Source organism: Elephas maximus, chromosome 2 (genome assembly GCF_024166365.1).
Source record: "Elephas maximus indicus isolate mEleMax1 chromosome 2, mEleMax1 primary haplotype, whole genome shotgun sequence".
NCBI classification, from domain to species: Eukaryota; Metazoa; Chordata; class Mammalia; order Proboscidea; family Elephantidae; genus Elephas; species Elephas maximus.
In genome coordinates this window covers 169,639,062-169,662,846 of record NC_064820.1, presented here as the reverse complement: position 1 = coordinate 169,662,846, position 23,785 = coordinate 169,639,062, and the positions used below count along the sequence as shown (strand labels likewise).

Below are 23,785 nucleotides of genomic sequence, written 5' to 3'. Positions count from 1 at the left end.
TTACCTGGGGTCATTCAGTGGCCTTGAGGGCGCTGATGTGTAATTTCTGTCCTTCCCCGAGAGGTAATTACACACGTCCCCACCCTGGGTCTGTGCATTCTCTAGCAGCAGGGTGCCTACAGGGTCTGCACTGAGAGATATCCTCCAGCGGTGGAAAAGGCATTGGATGCTGCCAATAACATGCATGGTGCTAGGCCTAGCTCTATTGTAGACTTGCTGTGTGACCCTGGATATTTCTGTTTCCCTACAAGCAAGTGAGATTTAGCGCTAAAGATCTGGGTTCTAGGGATGCCAGGGGCTCTCTTTACTACAGAGTTAAAAAAAAAAAAAATCCATCGTTGAAAATGTTTTTTTGGGGGGGAGACTATCACCATTTACAATGCAAACACCTTTGAGCCATTAACATCTGAGCCTGAATCCTACCACCACCAGCTGCTGCGGAGTGAACTCCAACTCGTGGCAACCCCACGTGTGTCAGAGTAGAACTGTGCTCCATAGGGTTTTTCAGTGGCTGATTTTTTCAGAAGTAGGTCACCAGGCCTGTCATGGATTGAATTGCGTCCCCCAAAAACATGTGTATCACCCTTAAATGGCTCTTACATGTTTATAGCAGCATTATCCATATATGTAAAAAGTGGAAACAACCCAAATGTCCATCAACTGATGAATGGATAGACAAAATGTAGTATAGCCAAACAATGGAATATTATTTGGCAATAAAAAAGAATGAAGTACTGATACTTGCTACAACATGGATGAACCTTGAAAGCACTGTAGTATGTGAAAGAAGTCTGTCACAAAGGACTATATGTTGCATAATTCCATTTATATAAAATGTGCAGAATAATAGGCAAATCCACAGAGAGAGAAAGTAGGCAGGTGGTTGCCTAGGGCTGAGGGAGATGAGGACTGGGGATTGACTGATAATAGGTAGGGGGTTTCTATTCGGGATGATGAAAAAGTTCTGAACTTAGATTGTGGTGATAGTTTTACAATTCTGCAAATATACCAAAAATCATTGAATTGTACACTTTAAAGGGTTGAATTGTTTGGTATGTGAGTTACATCTCAGCAAATCTCTTTTAAAAAATGACACTAATGAAAAAATAAAAGTACATTTGAGTTTGGAAAAGAATTGATGGAAGAATCAAACTTTATGATAAAGTAGGTAGATGTGCAGAACATGATTCAGAGAAAACAGGCTTGGTAGAAATAGTGGCCCCAGAAGAGAACTCATAATGGCACACATTACTAGGTAAAATCTGTTACGTACAAAAAAATGATTTGATAAATCAACTCTTTGTAACAGAGAAAATAACTGCACCTGATTAAAAGAACTCTAGTACATTAAAATGAAAACACATTTTTTATAAAAGACATATTTATTTATGCTACATAGAAAAGTGAATAAAAACTAAATTGGTGTAGTATTTTTCATGCTGGAAAATTTGTTTCTGGTTAAAGATTTGTCATTATTTAGTATAATTTTGATTTAGATGTTTATATTTACACACCATAAACAGAATATAAAACATAACTAACAATGCACAAACACCAGAAGAGAATCTAGATAACCGGGAGACCCTAAAAATCAAACACTTGTGCTCATCCAAAGACTTCACCAGGAGTAAAAAGACAACCTACAGACTAGGAAAAAATTTTTGGCTACGACATATCTGATCAGGGTCCAGTCTCTAAAAGCTACAAGATACTATAAAACCTCAACAACAAAAAGATAAATAACCCAATTTTAAAAATGGGCAAAGGATATGAACAGAAACTTCACCAAAGAAGACATTCAGGCAGCTAACAGATACGTGAGGAAATGCTCACGATTATTAGCCATTAAACCAAAACAAAAAACAACAACAACAAAAACCTTTGCTGTTGAGTCAATTCCAACTCATAGTGACCCTAAAGGACAGAGTAGAACTGCCCCATAGAGTTTCTAAGGAGTGCCTGGTAGATTCGAACTGCAGACCTTTTGGTTAGCAGCTGTAGCACTTAACCACTACACCACCAGGGTTTCCCACTAGCCATTAGAGAAATGCAAATCAAAACTATAAGGAGATACCATCTCACTCCAACAAGGCTGGCATTAATCCAAAAAACACGAAATAATAAATGTTGGAGAGGTTGTGCAGAGACTGGAACACTGGTGGGAATGTCAAATGGTATAAACACTTTGGAAATTGATTTGGCACTTCCTTAAAAAGCTAAAAATAGAACTACCATACAATCCAGCAATCCAACTCCTTGGAATACATCCTAGAGAAATAAGAGCCATCATATGAATAGATATATGCACACCCATGTTCACTGCAGCACTGTTCACAATAGCAAAAAGATGGAAACAACCTAGGTGCTCATCAACAGACAAATGGATAAATAAATTATAGTATATTCACACAATGGAATACTATGCAGTGATAAAGAACAATGATGAATATGTTCAATATCTCACAACATGGATAAAGCTGGAAGGCATTATGCTGAGTAAAATTAGTCACAAAAGGACAAATATTGTATGAGACCACTATTATAAGAACTCGAGAAAATGTTTAAATGCAGAAGAAGTCACTCTTTGATGGTTACAAGGATGGGGGCCAGGGAGAGGGGAATTCACTAACTAGATAGTAGACAAGAATCATCTTAGGTGAAGGGAAGGACAACACACAATACAGGGGAAGTCAGCATAACTGGAATAAACCAAAAGGTAAGGAGTTCCCTGAACACAACCAAACACTTCAAGGGCCAGAGTAGCAGGCGCAGGGGTCTGGGGACCATGGTTTCAGGGGACATCTAGGTCAATTGGCATAACAAAGTTCTGCAACCCACTTTGGTGAGTGGCATCTGGGGTCTTAAAAGCTTGCAGGTGGCCATCTAAGATGCATCAATTGGCCCCAACCGACCTGGAGCAAATGAGAATAAAGAACACCAAAGACACAAGGAAAATATGAGCCCAAGAGACAAAAGGGCTACATAACCAGAGACTCTATCAGCCTGAGACCAGAAGAACTAGATGGTGCCTAGCTACCACCAATAACCGCCCTGACAGGGAACACAACAGAGAGTCTCTGATGGAGCAGGAAAAATGTGTGGTGTAGAACTCAAATTCCAGTAAAAGGACCAGACTTAATTGTCTGACTGAGGCTGGAGGAACCCTGGAAGACATGGTCCCCAGACTCTCTGCTAACTCAGAGCTAAAACCATTCCCAAAGCCAATTCTTCAGACAAAGATTAGACTGGACTATAAAAATAAAATAACTTGTGAAGAGCGTGCTTCTTTTTAGTTCAAGTAGATAAGATAAGATACACAAGACTAAATGGGCAGCTCCTGTCTGGAGGCGGGATGAGAAGGCAGAAATGGATAGCTGCTTGAATAGACACGGGAAATGGGGGGTGGATAGGTGGAGTGTGCTGTCACATTATATGGATTGCAACTAGGGTCACATAACAATATGTGTATAAATTTTTGCATGAGAATTTAACTTGAGCTGTAAATTTTCACCTAAAGCACAATAAAAAAAAAGTTTGTTATTTATAAACAAAAAACTATCTTAGGTCCCTGAGTGGCACAAATGGTTAAGTGCTCAACTACTAGCCAAAAGGGTGTTGATTTCAACCCACTCAGAGGCACTTTGGAAGATAGGCCTGGTGATCTGCTTTTAAAACGTCACAGCCTTGAAAACTATAGAGAACAGTTCTACTCTGCTCACATGGGGTCACCATGAGCAGGATTCCACTTGAGGGCACCTAACAGCAAAAACTACAAAAGTATTATTGAGGTCAAAATAGAGGGTCAAAAGCAGTGGGGTCCAAACGTCTTGTGTGCACTCAAAGATGTGGTGATTTTGTCCATATTGCAAAGCCAACTGAAACTCGAATTGCGATGACTGAGGAAGGCCTGCCTGCTAGCACGCTCAATTCCACGGAAGGTTAGAAGCTCACCAACAATTGCTGTGTTTTGACAAGCAGGGATGTGGTAGGGCAGAAAGGTAAACTGCCAGGGCTGAAGGCAGCCCTGTACTTCCCATCACAGAGCACACATCAGCCAGGGAACGCAGAAGCTAGAGGGGTCCAAACATGGAAAGGCCCTGAGCTGAGAGCCCACAGTGCTCTACTCACCAGATTTGCAAGGATGTAGTGGTAGCCGATGCCATTCTTCTCTAGCTTTATAATCTACAAAACACAAGGGGAAGGGATTCATCAATAATAATAATTAAAGATACAACAACAGCAATGATGATAGCAAAAAAAAAAACAAACAAAAACACCATTGCCATAGAGCCACTTCCAACACATAGAAGCTCTACAGACCAGAGTAGAACTGCCTCATAGAGTTTCCAAGGAGCTGCTGTTGGATTTAAACTGCCCACCTTTTGGTTAGCAGCTGTAGTTCTTAACCACTGTACCACCTGGACTCCATGATAATGGCAACTAACATTAATTGAGAGCTCTGTCCTAAGTATTCAACTTACAACATCCCAACTGTCCAATGATATTAGTATCCTCACTTTACAAAAGAGGAACTGGGGCATAGATGTCATCCCACTACTAAATGACAGTGCCAGGATTTGAAATCAGGCTTGTCCAATTCCAGAGGTAGAGTGATCCTATCATAACCCCAAGGACCAAACTGAAATGCTCACTGCACTCCTTTCTCTACAAAGCCTTGCCTGTACATGGAGATCTTCCCTTGGTGGGAATCTTACGGTGCATTGTAGCCCCTGTCATTGTCAGGACAACATCTGCTACTTGGCTGGACAGATGGGTGGATGGGTGGATGAATGGTCAGATGGGTAGGTGCCTGATTATCACCCTGGTTCTTGACCTTCAACTCTTTGTATGAACCATGGTCAAATGCAGTTCCATGTTCTGATGCAGTTTTGTACCTTCTCCCCTGAATCATTTAGGGGTACTCATATATGAGAGGTTCACTCAACACAGAATCTGGAAGGGAATATCGGGGTCATTGAGTCCAACTGATCACTGTACAGATGGGAAGTTGAGCCCCAAAGAGGGAAAATGACTTGACTAGGGCCATTTTTTTTTTTTTTTTTTAGGGCCATACAGCAGCCTGGTAGCAGTGTCAGCAAACACCCCTCTATCCTGAGCACAGACTGTACACCAGTCATGGGAGGTAGACTGTACACCAGTCATGGGAGGTAGGAAAAATATCTGTGTTAAGAACTATCCAGGGGTTTGCTTGGCAGCCAGATACACCACCCAACAAGGGACAGCTGAGACCACGGGCTTATTTTCACCTGAGTCCTTGGTTCTAGTCCTTGCTCAGCCTGCAAGTAAACTTGATCTATGAATTCATTTTTTCGTTATCAAACTGGAGTTAGTACACCCCGTTCAGTGCCTCTTTCTCTGCACTGTTGCAAAGAGACAAAAATATATGAGAAGCACTTGGGCTTCTTCTCTAACTGAATACATTTTCAAGGTTATTAAAACCCACATTCAGACATCTACTTAATTGGATGTATGTGCATAGCGGCTCACAGTTTTTTTCTTTTTCTTTTTATGTGGGGAATAATTAAATGTAAGTGCAAACAATGGATGCTCTGAAACTCAGGTTAGATTGTGAAATTCTAGACCACGGAGCTCAAATACTATTGGGGTGATAATTTTATTAATAATTCTTCATTACTTTTTCATCTTCTTGTCAAATGGTTTGCTGCCCTTTCAACAATGAGATACATTTATCAAAAACCTATTCAACTTCTGATAAACAGAAAACAGCAAATAAAAGATATTTCAAATCCCACCACATTAACGCAATGAAGAAATATAGTCCCTGCAAGATGAAATTACAGGATGAAACAGGAAGCAGTTGATAATTGACCGAAGCATAACTGACCTATAAAAATCAGCTATTTCATATGGTTCAATCTAATAGTAACCTTCTTTCCCACCTACTCACCTCCTACTCATTGACCTGCCTTCTCTCCTTTCCTACCTTCCTTTCACAAACAGTTATTAAGTGCTTTTTTTGGGTTTATTATATACTAAGCACTGTACTGGAGATACAGTAAAAGTGAAACAAGCATGGTGCTTGCCTTCTTGGAGTTTACAGTCTAGTGGGAGAAAAAAAAAAAATTTTTTTTTTTTTTTTAGAAGACGCAGATAAACAGACAAATATACCGAAACCCACCGTTGTTAAGTCGATTCCAACTCACAGAGACCATACAGGGTTTCTAAGTCTGTAAATTTCTATGGAAGCAGACTGCCATAACTTTCTCCCACAGAGCTGCTGGTGGTTTCTAACTGCTGACCTCTTGGTTAGCAGTCGATTGCTTTAACCACTGTGCCACCAGGGCTCAGCAAATACACACAAGGTTAAAAAACAAGAAAGGTGTTATAAAGGTAATGTACAATTTTGCATGGAGCCCATCACCTCAGTGCTTCATCCCCTCAAAGCTCATTTCCTCTTGATTGTCTTTGTTTATGATCTTTGTGTCTGGAATGTTCTCCCCCATTCTCTGATTACTCATATCTTTTATGGTAGAACTCTAATCCCAACTCCTCTGTAAAACCCTCTGTGAGTAATTAATCCACTCGACAAATATTTCTTGAATAAGAACTGTCTTAATTTCTTAGTGTTGCTATAAAAGAAATACCGCAAGTGGGTAGCTTTAACAAACAAATTTATTTTCTCACAGTTTACCCACGCATTGCTATTGGGTGGATTCCAACTCATAGCAACCCTTTAGGACAGAGTAGAACTTCTCCATAGGATTTCCAAGATTGAAAATCTTTATGGAGGCAGACTAGCACATCTTTCTCCCACGGGGTAACTGGTAGGCTCAAACCAAAGACCTTTTGATTAGCAGCCACTTACTAGGGAGCCACTGGGGCTCCCTCTCACACTTTAGGAGGCTAGAAGTTCGAATTCAGGGTGCCAGCTCTAGGGGAAGGCTTTCTCACTCTGTCAGCTCTGGAGAGACAAGGAAGGTCCTTTTATCTATTCAGCTTTTGATCCTTGGTCTCTTGGTGATCTTCATGTGGCCTGGCATCTATCTTCCCTCATCTCTGCTTCTTTGCTTGCTTGCTTAATATGCTCTTTTATATGTAAAAATTGACTTCAGACACATCTACACTAATATTGCTAATTAACATAACAAAGAAAATTCATTCCCAAATGGGACTATAACCACTATAGGGGTTAAGATTTATAATACATATTTTTGTAGGACATGATTCCGCCTGTAATACACACTGTATGCCAGACACTATGCTAAGTGCTGGGGATATACAGCTGTGAAAAAGTGAGGCAAGGCCCCTGACCTCATTGATCTAAGCTGCCATTTTAGCAGTGGGCCAGATGATAACCATGCAGATAAATAGGCAAGATTTCAGCAGGCGAGAAGCACTATAAGGAAATAAAACAAGGTGTCTTTCATCTCTAACTCATTCTGTACTTAATGACTGTATTATATAATTTAGTCCTATATATTGATAAAATACTATATTAAAATAACCTCATTCCCCTGCTCAAAAACCTTCACTGACTCTCCAGTGTTTATAGAACAAACCCCAGACTCTTTAGAATGCTTTCCAAGGCTATTCATGATTATGTGTCCATCCCTCTGCCATTATCTTCTGGTAGACATCCAGCATCCTCCACCCATCCTACTAAGCCATGCTTTGAACCTTGGACCCCACAGGCTCTCTGGGCCTCCCTATATGCCCCTTTCTCCAGCTTAAAGCTTTTATCCAACCAATGAATTCCAGACCCATTTCACATTACAGATCTTTCTTAGAAACTTCATTGATTCCCCATTCTTTCAATTCACTCAAAAAATATTTGCCAAATACCTACTAGGCACCAAGCACTTGTTCAAGGCACTGCAGATAGTGCAGGGAAGAAAACAAACCAAAAACCCTGACCTCATGGCACTTCTTACATTCTAGCTGGAGGGTTAACAACAGAGACCAGCAATTAATTACCTATTTGGAATTATTGTCCCTTTTTCCAGGTTAGGGAGAACATTTTGTATTAGACTAAAAAGGTGCTGATTACTAATTGTTAAATAGTCTAGGATGACACTAAGAGTCAGGAGATAATGAGTTCTAGACTCAACATTGTCACTAACTATTGTCTGAACCTAAGGCAAATCATTCAACAAATTTGACTGTAGAAATCCCATCTATAAAACAGGAAGGTATTTGGTAAATCAAGTGATCTATAAGATCCTCCCAGGTCTGAGTCTTACTTATCAGCACAGAGGAATCCAACAACTATTAAAACAATCTGAATATACCACAATTTTTGCCCATACAAACAGGCCATTTCCTAACAAACGCAAGTCTGTCTTTTGACAGAGGAGGTAACTATAGAGAGCAGAGGTAGAAAAGTTACGTTGCCAAGAGGTTGGGCCCTGTGGTCAGACCAAGTTGGGTTTGGTTTCCTGCTTTTCTTCTATGCTAGCTGGGAGACCTTGGAAAAGTAGAATGCCTTGTTTCTTTATAAAGCAGGGGGATTGACAGAAGCTGTTTTACAGAGTTGATGGGAGGAGTGAGATTATACGTGGAAGAAACTTGTCACAGTGCCTATTACACAGCAATGACTACTATCTTTATAGAGAGCCACATAGGACAAGGCATCAGTCTATTAAGAAGACCTCATTGTTGTTCAGCACTTCTGCATCTCCTTCTTATCTCATCTTTTTACCAATCTTGTAGGAGTCTTCATTCCTCTTTTATAGATGAGTACACTGATGCAAAAGAGGGAAATGACTCAAGAAGTTAATATTCATTTGTACCATGAATAGCAAAGATGGGCAAACACTTCCACGTGTCACTTATGGTGGGACATGTTCTGTTCTAAGTGCTTTACATGTATCAAATTTTTAATCCTCACAAGCACTCTCTACAGCTAGATATTATTATTATTATGGCCATTTTACAGATCAAGAATTGAGGACATAGAAGGGTTAAAAACCTGGCCCAAGGTCACAAACGTAGTAAATGGTAGAGCTGGGATTTGAACCTAGGCTAAGCTAGCTCCAGAATCTGTGTTCTTAACCATTATGCCATGCTGCTGTCTTAAAAACTGGAGCTTAATTCCCATAATCCCATTCCAGAGAACCTCCGTCTCAATGGAAACAGCTCTGGCTGGTTTCTCCTTCCAAGAGAGGAGGCCAGATCCATGTTTTGTACAGCAGGACACATATGGTTAATGCCTTAGAGAATCCCTGGCTTTCAAAATATCCCCCCTGTTGAGTTGCTGAGACTTGTGAGTGATTGTTGAGCTGCTGCTGAGATTCCCTGTGGGGCTCCCAGTGGTCTTGAGGGCCATTAGCAAACTTTGTAATGTCATCAGCTATCTAATTACCAAATTCTCCTTCCTACTGAGCCAAAGTCTGCCTTCCTCTGCCTTCTATCTCTGTGCCTTAGTTTTGCCCATTGGATCCTCCTGCATCTCCCTTTTCAGTTTCAAAGCAAGAGTCACTTAGTGATTCAAGCTTCTTCATTGAGTGAAAGAGATAGAAAGAGTGAGGGACTATCTTTAATTATATGACACTGTTCAAAAATGATCACTCACAAAATCTACTTCCTTGCTAGTACATCTGAGTATACAAATGTGGTTTCAAATGACTAGTGATCTGCACAAAGGCCTGCTAGTTCTGTGGTGGGTACCTGCTTTAGTTCTGAGAACCAGAGGAAGTAAGACTTAAAGACCTCTGGCTAAAACAGTTGATGTTACTGTGCCCGTTCATAGAGTGTACAATCAATTGGTTTCTCAGAAAGATAATGTGTTTAAGGAAATAGTAGAAAGGGAGTTGCCTGCTGCCTCCTCGAACTCTTAAATCAGGTCAGTGTGCCAAGTGATGATATGCCAGACACTGGGTCAGTGAGTGACAAAGCCTGGAGCTGAACCTGGGAATCTGATTGGAGAACCATTTGATGTCCTATATCAAGGCTTCCATTATATGTGCTATTTCTTAACATTTCAAAATTAAGAAATAACAGAATCTAAAAAGGAAGGGATCTAGTTTCACCTAGGCAAGGACTCTCTTTATGGTCATCCAGCTCCTTTTTGAAGACCTGTATGGACTGGGAGCTTAATAACCCTGAGGAAAGTTCACTCCATTTTGAGGTATGCCTTCTGGATGAAAATTCTCCTTCCTACAGACCAAAGTCTGCCTTCAGTCTCTGTGCCTTAGTTCTGTCCTTTGGATCCTACTTCATCTCTCCTTTCAGTTTCAAAGCAAGAGAGTCACTTAGTGATTCAAGCTTCTTTGTTGAGAGAAAGAGACAGAAAGACTGAGGGACCCGTGGCAGGCCAATGACGACATAAGGCTCATCATCCCCTGGGCTGGTCACTTCCTTGCCATCTTCACTGACTTCCAGAATTGGGGTGCTTCACATCTTTTATGTTCAAGAAGAGAAACCTTCCCATAGATAAAAACAGCAAGGAAGGAAAATTTCTAATTTTTCATTTTAAGAGGAGTCAGAAGAGGGTGTTGGTAAGAGATGGACATTCCTTAGCTGTAAACACTCCACTGACAGCCCACCGTCAGGGGCAGCACCTAGGGGGTTCCTGGTCCTTGTTCAGGAGACACAGCTGAATTCCCAGCAAGAAGTGGTGCTCTCGAGCTGAGCTTCCCTAGAAAGGAATTTTGTTCAGTACTCCCATTATGTAGCATAATGTTTTCTTGTTGCTGGGTGCTGTCAAGTCAATTTCTACTCATAGAGACCCTGTGTGACAGAGTAGAACTGCCTCTTAGGGTTTTCAAGGCTGTAATCTTTACAGAAGGGGATTGTCAGGTCTTTCTCCCTAAGAGCCACTGGGTGGGTTTGAACCACCACCGTTTTGCTTAGCAGCCCAAGCGCTAAACCATTGAGCCACCAGAGTCCTTCCACTCTTTTTGCCCTTTAGGAGAGATATAGGGTGTAACAGAAAGAATAGCAAATAAGGAGCCAGAGATGAGAGTTCTTTTTGCCTGTGTCTATCTGGATGAAACTGGGTGAGACAGACTCCCTCTTGAGGCCTCATTAGCACACCCTAGGGGCTGGACTCAATCAGTGTCTTAAATTTTTAAACCCAACTTCCTTTCAGAATAAAGAGGAACTGCTCAAGCTTCAGAAGGTTTAGACCCAACCACTCCACACTGGGTTATGCCCCTTCTACACACACGTCTACAAAGGAGATAGAAACAATCTTCTGTGTGTCACCACCAGGTAATACGACTTTATTTTTTAGCCTTTACTACCTTCAAATTGTACTTGGAATGAAAACAGGGAGTTATTCGTTTTCCAAATGTACAGTTAGTAGAATGCACAATGTGCCTTTTCACACTCAAGCTCTCGTCTCCCCTCTGGCTTCCATTCCCATAGCTTCCTCCGTTTAATTCTACCTTAACCTCCAGAACTTAGCACAATGGTATTTCATCAGAGAGGCCTTTCTTCATCACCCAACATGGTCAAATTCTATTCCTACTCCTCCTACTTAATACTTACTAAGCATTTCCAATATCCAAGGTACTGATTTAAGAGTTTCATATATGTTAGCTCATTAAATCCAGAGAAAAATCCTGAGAAATAAGTGATATTAGCATCCCCATTTTTCAGATGTAGAAACTGAGGCCTAGAGTGGTTAAAAGCTTGCTGCCAGTCACCATGTATATCTCCTTCATAGTACTAATCACAATTTTAAGTTTACTTTTATTTGCCTGATTATTTGATTAATCTCTGTTTCTGTCTCAAGCACATATACTCTGCAAGGACAGGAGTATGTCTATTTTACCCCAGCTGTATCTGCCGGACCTGGAACCTTCCCTGGCACATAGACAAATATACACATGCTTGTAGAGTGACCCTCCCGCCCTGGTCACCCGCTAATTGTAGAAACAGAAATACTTGGGTTTGCATCCTAATCTTCTGCTTAGTCTTGGGAGAAGTCTCCTAGTTTACTGCTCAGATTCTTACTTGTCTTGCCCATAAAATGGGATTGATAATAGTATCTACCATAGAGTGATATTTTGAGGATCTTTGCGTATATGTAATGTGCCTTGCACAGTATCTGCAACAGCATGGACACTTAAAAATTATAGCTGGTATCATTATTATTGATGATAATAGTGACACTAACAACTGTATTCACTGCTATCATAGTCCAATGGACTGTCTTGCCATTTCATCCAAGGCCTCAGGAAGCAATCAGATAAGGTATTAGAACCCCATTTTTTTTGGTGGAATAGCAAGATGAGCATTTTGGTCACACTGCTTCAAGACTGATGTTTTCTGATCTTTTCCCCCTGTCCCACACTGGCTTTCTCTCCACCCCATTCATATATACTGTCATAATATCCTGCACATTAGTAGCATTTTATTGTAACCATACAGTATTTACTTGAGCATGGGAGTGCTATCTTTATCTGTGAAGTTCTGTGAAGGCACAGACCTTGTCTCCCTTGTTCTCTGCTGTGTCCCCAGTGCTTGACATGGTACCTGGCACACAGTAGGTGTTCAATATGTATTTGTGGCATGAATGAAAGAATATATGATTTAATGAACCAATAAAAACAACTTAATACCTCTTTCCTTCCCTCTGCTCCTTCTCCCTTTGCTTCCACTGCTCTCCCCGCATCCTTGCTGTCCTACCTGGCCTAGGATGGCATTGAGGCGCTCTGATTCACAGTCCACCACCACCAGCCTCTCTTTTTTCTTCTCCAGGTCCTGAAAGAGCATCCGGTATCCCTCCTCTGTGGTTGTTAAAATGTTGACTGCCGTCACCTGCCAGTTCTTCTCAGCAGCTGTGTCGAGGACTTTCTGCAGGACGGACAAGCCTGGAAGTTGGGTAAGACAGAGAAGTGGCAGACAGTCAGGACACACAGACACCACCCAACTTCTTCCAGGTGCCCACCTCCTCAGTCAATGCCTACTCTTCCATCTAGCTCAGCTCCAGCTTCCTCTTACTGTGCAAGTCTAGTCAAAGAGCTCAGTGAGGGCAGGCACCGTGTCTCTCGTGATTTTGTCCCCAGTACACGGTAGGCAGTACAGCTAGTGATTAAAAACATAATATTTGAAGTGAGACCGTCTGAGGCCCAAACCTGATGCTACAACAGACTAGTTAAATGACCTGGTGCAGGCTAATTAGCCCTTCAAAACTGTAGTTTCTTCAAAGGTAAAAGGGCAATGCTAATAATACCTACCTCACAGTGTCATCATGAGGACTGAATGAGAATGTCTCATACATGGCAGGGCCTGATACATGGCAAACCAAACTGACACCGTCAAGTTGATTCAAGGGGTTCAAAAATGTTAATTGTTATTATTATCAGGCACTCAGTTTAACTGTTTACTAACTGTGTCAACCTAGCATCTAAACAGGCATCTGGTAAGCATTGATTAAGGTCCCTGGGTGGTGCAGATGGTTTGTGGTCAACTACTAACCTAAAGCTGGGTGGTTCAAACCCACCCAGTAGCACCATGAAAAGGTTTGTGGTCTGCTTCTGTAGAGATTACAGCCAAGAAAATCCTGAGGAGCACAGCTCTACTCTGCAGCACAGGGGGTCATCATGAGTTGAAATCAGCTAGATGGCAATGGGGTTTTTTGTTTAACTGTTGATTAAATGAGTCAATGTTCAATATAACCTCAATACCTAATACAGTGTCTCACACAAGTAGGTGTTCAATATAATCCATCACCGTTGAGGTGATTCCAACTCATAGTGACCCTATAGGACAGAATAGAACTTCCCCATAGGGTTTTCTAGGCTGAAATCTTTATGGAAGCAGTCTACCACATCTTTAGCCTGCGGAGCAGCTGGAGGGTTTGAACTGCAGATACGTCAACTAGCAGCTGAACACTTAACCACTAAGCCACCAGGGCTCCTTGTTAAATAAATGTGTACAGAGTTAAACTATCCTCTTCTAATTTATAGCTAAATGGATAGAAGAGCCCGTCACTTAATGCTGCTTTGTTTCTTGTTTAAGCCTAAGATACTGAATTCATTTCCTCTTGTTGCTGTAACAAATTACCATAAGTTTAGTGGATTAAAACAGCACAAGTTTATTATCTTACAGGTCTGGAGGTTAGACAATTGACATGGGTCTTATTGGGCTAAAATCAATTGGTCTTCAGGGCTATGTTCTTTTCTGGAGACTGTAGGGAAAAATCCATTTTCTTGACTTTTCCAGTTTCTAGAGGAGGCTGCCTGCATTCCTTGGCTCATGGCCCCTTCCTCCATGTTCACGGCCAGCAATGGCTGGTTGAGTCTTTTGCACATTGCATCGTTCTGACTCCAACTCTTCTGCTTCCGTCCTCCACATGTAAGGGCCTTTGTGATTACTTTGAGTCCACCAAGATAATTCAGGATAACCTCCCTACTTTATAGTCAGCTGATTAATAACCTTAATTCCATCTGCAACCTTAATTCCCCTTTTTCTGTGTAAGGTAACATATTCACAGGTTTAATAGATTATGACATGGACATCTTTGGGGTCATTATTCTGTTTACCACAGATCTTTCAGCCATGCATTATTCATCAATAGTTTGCACATAAATCAATTCTGTCTCCCAGTAATGCAGTTTACCTCTCCTACAGTGACCAATATGATGCCTGACCTCAAGAATCACATTTAGATTGATTCTGCTAAGTCTTCCTTTGTTTCTTTTTCAGTACAAGTTATTTGGTGTGTTTGAGTCTCACATTTACTGAAAGTTTACCATGTATCTGGCACTGTCCTACTAGTTTACCAATACCAGTTGCTGTCAAACTGATCCAGACTCATGGGGAGCCCCCGAGTGTCAAAGTAGAACTGAGCTCCACAGGGTTTTCATGGCCGTGGCCCTTTTGGAAGCAGATCACCATGCTTTATTTCTGAGGCTTCTCTAGGCGGGTTTGGACTGCCAACCTTTCAGTTAGCAGCACAGCGCTTAGCTGTTTGCACACCCAGGGACTCCTCTACTAGCTTAAACCAAACACATACACACACACACACACACAAAGAAAAACAAAACCTGTTCCCGTTGAGTTCATTCCAACTCATAGTGACCTTATAGGACAGAGTAGAACTGCCCCGTAGGGTTTCCAAGGCTGTAATCTTTACAGAAGCAGACTGCCACATCTATCTTCCACAGAGTGGCTGGTGGATTCGAACCACTGACCTCTTGGTTAGCAGCTGAGCACTTAACCATTGTGCTACCAGGGTTCCTTCTCTACTATCTTACCTGTTTTTAATTCACCTAATCCTGTGAGGTAGGTCTAGTATCATTATCCTTGTTTGGCAGATATGGGAATTGAGGCTCAGAGACACTAAGTCACTGGCCCAAGGTCACACAGCTAGCAAGTGGCAGAGCTCCGATCTCAGCATTCTGAGGTAGGCAGAGCCCTTTCAAGAGTGCGGGTGCTTCTGCAGGCCTCAGAGATACTCCCCACAAGCACAGTTATGTTTTTCTGGCTTTGCCACTTCCAGGCCTTCAGCTTCATTATGCTGCAAAACTGTCCTGAAATAGTCCTTCTCCAGGTGACATTCACAATGGCTTCGGCCTGGGAAGGGAAATCATCAAAATAAGGGAGAGGGAAGGGGACAACTGAGAAAAACACAGTGTTTCTGATCTCTCCTTCTGCCTTCTCCTTCCCATATGGACAATACCCACCTAACTCTTCCTGAAAAAGCACTTTCATAACACGTCAGGGTAAGATTCTTCTGCCTCAGCTCTGAGGAGGCCTTGAATGATCCATTCATTTATTTACATCAATAATGGCTAAGTTCTTAGAGGATTATTTGCTATTCAAGGGGAAGGTGGAAATTACAAGGCAAACACCACAGGAGCCAGAAAAAGGAAGAAAGTTCCCATCCAGAGCCTCAGGGAATAGGGAAAGTGGTGTTTGAGCAGGTCACAGAAGAGGAGAAGGATTTACACAAGCAGATATGAGAGGGGACTGGTTTTCTAGAAAACGGGATTAACATGAGTGAAGAAGCAGAGAAGAAAAAAATCACAGGAAATGTTTGGAAAATTTGACCTAAGATTCACTATTTAAGTGGGGGCAGAATTGCAGAGGCCTGGAAGGTTTGATAATGATGATATGGTGAGGATGATGATACTGGCTGATATATATCAAGGTTTTACTATGTGCCACACACTGTACAAGCACTTTCCAGTCATTACTCATTTAAATCTCACAACTCTATCAAGTAGAGATTGCTTTTATCCCCATTATAGTGAGGAAGAAATGATGACATAATATCCTTATTGCATAAACGGGAAAACTGAGGCCTAAGAAGCTTGCCCAAAATCACGAGTCTGTTTGTCTGGCACAGAGTCTGTGTTCCTAACACTCATGCTGTGAGTTATGGTCTATTTAACTGGGGTCTTTGGGCTTTGAGTCTGGACTCAGAAATTATGGAAGCTTGATGAGACATAGAGTGCCATGTGTGGCGAAAGGACTAATCTTTCAAAGGGTGTGTTTCCACAGTGTGCGTTAGAGATTAGCCACTGAGATATCGGTCCACAGAAATAAAGCATTTCTGGCTCGTCTCTCCATACTTTTCTGGGAAGCAGGGAGGTATCATTATCCTTTGTGGTGACTTTCTCTCCTTCCTACAATTGCCCCCGCTCCTGCAACCTGTGGCTTACCACGGTCGGCATCATAAATGTAGACAAATTTCTGCCACTTGTAATGGTCGATGATGCTAATGAGGGCATCCTGCAGCTCAGGGCGCAGCTGAAGGACAAATTGATTGGATGTATCGACAGGAAAGCTCGGGGTAATGAAGCAGACGTGGAGAGCCCCGCAGAAGGAGGTTAGCATGTTGACAGTCCTCCGTTCGTAAAACCCAAAGATGGCGTAGACTCCTTTGGAGAACTGGGAACAGACTGGAAGAGAAGAGAAGGATTAATGGATAGGAAATGCTGCAAACAGGCTGTCAGATGGTTCCAAAAGTAATTCATGCGTCAGTCCATTCATTCGACCCATCACTCATCCATCTAATATCCAGCCACCCACCCATCCAGCCAATCAATCCATCCATCCTTCAACACACCAATCTATCCAACTGTCCATCCATCCTACTCATCTATCCATCCCACTCACCAATCTACCCATCCATCTAATCCAATATTTATTAGGTGCCTATTATATGACAGATGTTGTCACAGTTATTAATTATAGTAACCATGTATACAAAGCATTTTCATGTGTTATCCCACTTTGTCTCTAAAATCACCCTGTTAATGTAGGAAAGAGAGGACTGGGTCATCTGTTAGGGAAAGAAAGTTAATGAACATTTCCAAGTTAGCACAGCTAGGGCATATTTGAATTGGGCAGATATTTCCTAATCCAGTGATCTTTCCATTACCCTGCTCAAGGTGAAGTATGAAAAGATGCCATGAAGAAGGAGGCCTCCCAGCTATTGCTATTGATACATGTTTAAGAAAACAAGTGTTTATTCTCCCAGCCTAGCCCTTAGCTTTCAGTGCACATTTCTCTGCCGATATGTTTATTTTGTGTTTGTACATCCTGCTAGCTGATTTGCAGGCCCCCTCCCCACCCCGGTGTACCAGCCATAGTAATAGCTTAGCCATGCAGACATCCCCAGAGGATCCATTTTGTAGGATTCCTGTGAAGTTACCAATCCCGGTTTGTAGTTGGTTAGACTAGTTGTTAGAGCACGATGCCAGTAAGACCAAAGTCAAACTCCAGCTTGGTCAGATACTGAGCTTCGTTTTAATATGTGATACAGGATGAGGGTTCATAGTCTTTGTCCTGGTCAGGGGACAAACCCCAATGCCATCCCCAGTGCCTGAAAATTACCCTCCAACTATGGATGGTTAGGTAGGTGAGGCATTATCATAACAGTGTTTTAGAGCACTTTGCAGTCTTTTCACATGTATTAGGCTATTTAGTCCTCATCACCATTAGTGTCAATTTGTTTTTTTAAGATGAAAAAGTTAATGGTCTTAGATCCTCTGCCCTCTTTATCACATTACTTGTTTCCATTACCCCAAATATGTCCCATGAAACATTAGTTCCGTGAGATGCTCCTTAAAAAAGGAAAAACCTTCTCTAGTCTAATACGTATAGGAAGTGGTGTACCTGTCCCCATCTTGGAGTTCCATGTTCCACAGTGGCATAAAAGATTATGAAAGATGTTGTACAAACAAATCCTGTTTAACTTTAACCCAGCATTTGCCAAATCTATTTGCCCCAGAATGCTTTTTTGGTGCATATTTATTCACATGCTATTGAAGATACTTTGGGTCATGCTGTACTAAATAATGCAATTAAACACTGGTTCCTGGTTGCCTACTGTGGGTCTCAGTTCTCAGGCCATCACTAGAGAGATAATTATCTCCTAAAGACTTGGACCGAGCCACATAAGTCATCTGTCCAAACTCCTACCCACTGAAAACCAGCATTCCATCTCTAGGAAACATGCAGATGATCATTAGCACCTGCTTGCATACTTCTGGTTACTGGGTGCTCACTACCTCCCAAGGTCACCCAGTCTGCTGATGAACACTCTTTAAAACCAGAACCTCATGGGAGTCTGCTCTTAACCCATGCCACAGCTCCCCTGATATCTGAAGGTGGTGAGCATGGCCTCTAGCTGTAAGGCATTTGGTTTTCAGCAATGAAATCCATTTGCCACCCTGAAGCTAGAGGCATCTTATTAATTAAAAACAAAACAAAAACAAGCAAAACACATTGTTTCCCTTCCTTGTGCAAAACCTCTCAAAGGGTTATTTTCAGGTTTCCCGTTGCACACAGGAAAACTCCCAAACTTAAGGCCATGGCACAGAGCCAGAGGAGCCTGCCTGCCAACCTCTTCTACCTTCCACTCTCTTCTTCTTGTTCCCTGCTCTAGCCACACTGGCCTTTGCTCTGCTTCTCAGGGCTGTGAGTTTATTCTGCCTTGGGATTGGGAGACTCCGCACTGGCTGTTCCCTTCCAGTGCTTTTCCCTAGCCTTTTGGCAAGGAGGATTCCTTCTCGGTAGTTGTATCTCAGCTCAAATCTTGCCTCCTTGCACAGGCCCTCCTTGACCACCTCATCTAAATACTGACTCTATCCTTCCCCCCATCTCCTTCACTCTATTCTGTCTTAATTCCTTCCCTTGCTGAAGTCATCATTGTATGAAATCATTTCCTTTTCTTTTTTAATTGTTGTAGAATATATATATATAACTCAAGATTTGCCAGTTCAACATTTTTCATGTATACAAGTCAGTGACACCAATTACATCAACCACTCTGTGCCACCATCACCAATATCTGTTGCCAAACTGTCCATCACCATAAACAGAAACTCAGTGCTTCCAGTTGTTATCATTGCATGTCGTCGAGGCAATTCCAACTCACCAAAACCAAACCCATTGCCGTTGAGTCGATTCTGACTCATAGTGATGATCCAACTCACAGCAACCCTATATAAAAGAGTAGTACTGCCCCATAGGGTGTCTTTGGCTGTAATTTTCACGAGAGCAGACTGGCAGGTCTTTCTCCTGTGGAGCCACTAGTGGGTTTTAACTGTCGACCTTTCAGTTAGCAGCTGAGCACTCAACCATTGTGCCACCAGGGCTCCTCAATGCTTCCTAGACAATGTGAAATCATTTTCTTTTTAACTTGTATATGTTTGTCACTGCTTGGGTCAATATAAATTTCCTGGAAACAGAGGTCTCATGTGTGCCCCTGACCAGCACACACAGCCCTGACAGTGCCTGGGACATAATAGATGCTCAATATTATTTGAATGAATAATGAACACATGATGAGTGGGACACAGGACCCACAGGAGGGGATGAAGAGGAGCTGAACCCCAACAGAGATGACTGCTGGGTCACCCTCGGCCTCCTGTTCTGGGTAGTTGTCTGATCACCAGGTGGCTGTTTATTCTCTACCACTCTCACTATTTTGTCCTTCACCCTAATGAGGACACCCTTTCCCTTCACAGTAGACAATAGGCACTGTCTTAAAATGTCGATTGCAATTGCCAGAATCAAGGTTTCCATAAATATGGATTTTTCTACCAGGAAGCAAACATTGTATATTATTCTCCTCATGTTAAATATAGATTCATCAGAATGCATAATCCATCTTACAGGGTGAAGTGTAGATGGGGAGCACATAAACCCCGTTAAAATGTTACAATATGCTCTCTACAGTATTTTTAGGATCTCTTCTCCCCTTGCTGCAACGAAATATTATCCTGTGGGATATGAATCTTATGTTCCAGGTCTATTCCCTCACGTCATCTCCTTGTTTTCACACATTTAGTTGGGCCCTTGGGGCCTTGATGGCTGATGTTTCTTGCTGGGGCTTTAGAAGCAGAGGAGGAAAGGGTGGGATGGGGGTGGAAGAAGTGGGAGGAGGCAGATATGAACAAATTCTAAGACTCAGAGGAGGCTGGAATATTTTCTCCCCTTCAAATTCCATCCCCATTTTTCCCTTCTGCAAACCTCTCTTCCTTTAAACTGACTGCTGTATCCTTTAGGCTGAGAGGGTATATTTACCCCCTACTCTCTAAAGGAACATGGCTCAGAGGTAGCCTGAACTGGATTTACAGTGAGTAGACACTGGCCCCCAGAGTTCTTCAACGTCTGACCTTCAAGCTGCTTCCTTATTTCTGCTAAACCAGAGCAGCAAGAGAGAGCGTGAGACTCTGTAGGTCAGAGGCCCGTGGGAGAATGCATTCACTGCTTAAATGTTGAGAAATATAATTAGTAGTCGTAAGGCATCTTTTTGAATCTGTCACAATAAATATTCAACAAGGAAGAGATAATGTGGTCATGGAGAAGTACTTCAGTAGATGTCAGAAGACTGGATTTTGTTTTTGGTTTTATCACTACAAAACACTTGTGTGACCTTCAGCAAATCCCACACACTCCCTGGGCCTCAGTTTTCCCACCTGTAAAATGCTGGTTTGACTCCATGATGTTTAAAGTCCTTTCAGGCTCTGACTTTCTAGATTCTGCTCCGATTAATTGGAAAATGTTTCCTGAATAGAAAACCGTTTAGCTATTTGCTGGTCAAGCTTTTAATACGGGAAGGACGCTAAGTTCTTGGATTTGATTGTAGGAAAATCCTGGCACTGAATCTAGATGGCTTGTACTTCCTTTCAGAGCCTTGAATTTTCTTTAAGATACAATTTTTAACCCACTGTGTGGTTTAGTTACCTAGTACAGAGTGGAAGAAAGGAGGCAATTGGGAAAGAAGACTAGAGACGGGGACTGTATCGTTAGATATGGCAGGCAGGAGAGAAGAAACCAGAATACTGAAAAGCAGAATCCGAGCTCTGCTGTGTCCTGGTCTAATCATAGATTTTCATCATGGTAATGTTGAATCAGAGTAGGCTGGGCCGTGTGGTGTTTTCCATTTTTGAAAACAGTGGTGGATACAATGCTTTCTGAGAGTAATAAATAAGAGCTAACATTTGAGCACTAACTACCAGATAACACACCAACGACTTTCCTATGCTTCAATTCCTTTCATGCCACAAGGTAGGTTAAAAATTAGGAAAGAAAGGCCAAGGACCAGCACAAAGCAAAGCTAAGATCTCAGCTCTACCATTCTGACTACACGGCTTGAGCTCTTTGCTCTGTGATATACCATCCTCCAAAATGTTGGAAAGGAAGAGTCTTGGCACATGGGCCACCTTCGGTTTCTGGAAAATCCTCCCATGTAGTACACTGCCTTCTCCTGATGTCAGACAATGAGAAATTACTGCATTAGTGCCTATCGATATTAAAAAAAAAGGGGTGGGGCATGCTTCATGTATATGCCTCTTTCCTCCCTGGGAATCCTGAAAAGCACATATATACATATTTATTCTTCTGTTTGTCTAGTCACCACCCCACCACCCTCATCATCTAGCATCTACTGCTTGTAGACACTATGGTGACAGTGGGATAGTCAGACAAGTAACCAGGCAGTAATGACTCAGTCTAGTGCTGTGGCAGGGATGAGCTCAGGGTTCAGGTAGCGACATCTAGCCCCAGCCTTCAGGGACCTCAAAGAAAGCTCCCCAGAGAAAGCAGAGGCTGAAAGATGAGCAGGTGTTAGCTAGGAAAGGGGGCTTGGTGCAGTTGTGTGTGCACACAGAGTATTCCAGGTAGAACAAACAGCGGCAGCAAAGGTCTGGCACAGAGAGAAGAGACAGAGCTCACTCGGGGGAAGCCTGCCAAGGTGTCAGATCCCAAGGTCCCTGCCTCCATCAGATTCTGTAGCAGAATGTTTCCAACAATCAGAGCCAGCAGAAAACGAGGCCAGGAATTCCCTCTTGGAGAGGCAGGAGGGCAGGAACTGGCAAAGGTAGGAAACCCATGCTCCGCATGGCATGGTCTGTCCAATTCCATCCTGGGTTTGCTCAGGCCTTTTTGATAATCACTGCCTGTTAAGGCACCATCCACTTAGTATCAATAAATCTCTCAGCCCTGGGCACTCGCCCTGACAGCTCTCTCCCAGGGAGGGAACTCCTGGTATTAGCAACTCCTTTTTTATCGTCACTTCATTTAAGGCCTCTTGCACTGACATTTCTCCTTAGCTCCTGGCTCCAGTCCCTGGGAATGTGGTAGCCTCGCTGTAAATAGTGGATTAATGAGCTGACAGGACAGCTTCATTTTGGGAGAGGGAAAGAGAAAGTGTGGGTGGTGGGGGGACTTTTAGACACTCACCCCTGTCCCTGAATCGTTCCATCTTCATTGGTGGGAGTGACATTCTTGATCTGATTTTAACCTTTCAACATCAAATGTGCTTTCTTTCTATCATTCAGAAGGTAATTAGAGTGCCGTTTCACCCCTTTACCTGCTCTTGCAGCTTGGATTGAATACTTAGATGACGTGCAAAGAATTACCATAAGAGATATAAATTGTTCCTATCCCTCTAAACCTTGTTACAATTACTTGGGATTCTGATAGTTTTAGGGAAGCTGGGGCTTCCCTGTCATTTACTAGATAAAACTTATTATTCATTTGCTAAATTCAACAAATATTTATGGAGCATCAGAAATTAATATCATCAGAAAATTGGCATACAGTGATGACACAAAGAGTGACATGTTTTCTGCCTTCACAGAGCTTACCAGGAGTTTAGTAGGTTTTACATCAAGGGAAGTAAAGGAGAAATTGAGACAGTAATAAGGGGACCAAGAAATCAACAGATGCATTGCATTGGGCAAATTTGCTGCAAAAGACTTCTTTAAAGTGTTAAAAAGCAAAGCTGTCACCTTGAAGACTAAGGTGCACCTGACCCAAGCCATGGTGTTTTCAATCACCTCATATGCAAGTGAAAGCTGGCCAATTAATAAGGACGACTGAAGAATTGATGCCTTTGAATTACGGTGTTGGCGATGGATATTGAATATACCACAGACTGCCAAAAAATAACGAAGAAACCTGTCTAGGAAGAAGTACAGCCAGAATGTTTCTTAGAAGTAAGGATGGGGAGACTTCGTCTCATATACTTTGGACATGCTATCAGGAGGGACCAGTCCCTGGAGGACATGATGCTTGGTAAAGTAGAGGGTCAGTGAAAAAGAGGAAGATCCTCAACAAGATGGATTGACGCAGTGGCTGCAACAATGGGCTCAAGCATAACAATTGTGAGGATGGCGCAGGACTGAGCCGTGTTTTGTTCTGTTGTATGTAGGGTCACTATGAGTCGGAAAAAATTCGACGGCACCTAACAACTAGAAAAACAGTAAGGGGACCAACTGTTGTCTGAGGTTTAAATTAGGAAAGGTCTGTCTAGGAAAGTGATAGTTAACTTAAAATTAATGAATAGATGACCATAACTACTATTACAGTCAGCGTTTACCAGCATTTACTA

The 23,785-nt window shown here is 42.2% G+C and overlaps 1 protein-coding gene across 4 annotated transcripts in view; it reads right to left on the bottom strand.

Annotated features, from left to right (window-relative positions):
• GRIA1 (glutamate ionotropic receptor AMPA type subunit 1) overlaps positions 1-23,785 on the bottom strand; it is a 394,780-nt gene that overhangs the window by 176,117 nt on the left and 194,878 nt on the right. For all 4 annotated transcript variants that reach the window (XM_049874162.1, XM_049874164.1, XM_049874161.1 and 1 more), the window contains 3 exons: positions 16,599-16,838; positions 12,616-12,800; positions 4,129-4,182 (listed from right to left, as the gene is read on the bottom strand). In XM_049874162.1, the coding sequence (XP_049730119.1) occupies positions 4,129-4,182; positions 12,616-12,800; positions 16,599-16,838 (479 nt within the window). The remainder of the gene's footprint in view (positions 1-4,128; positions 4,183-12,615; positions 12,801-16,598; positions 16,839-23,785) is intronic.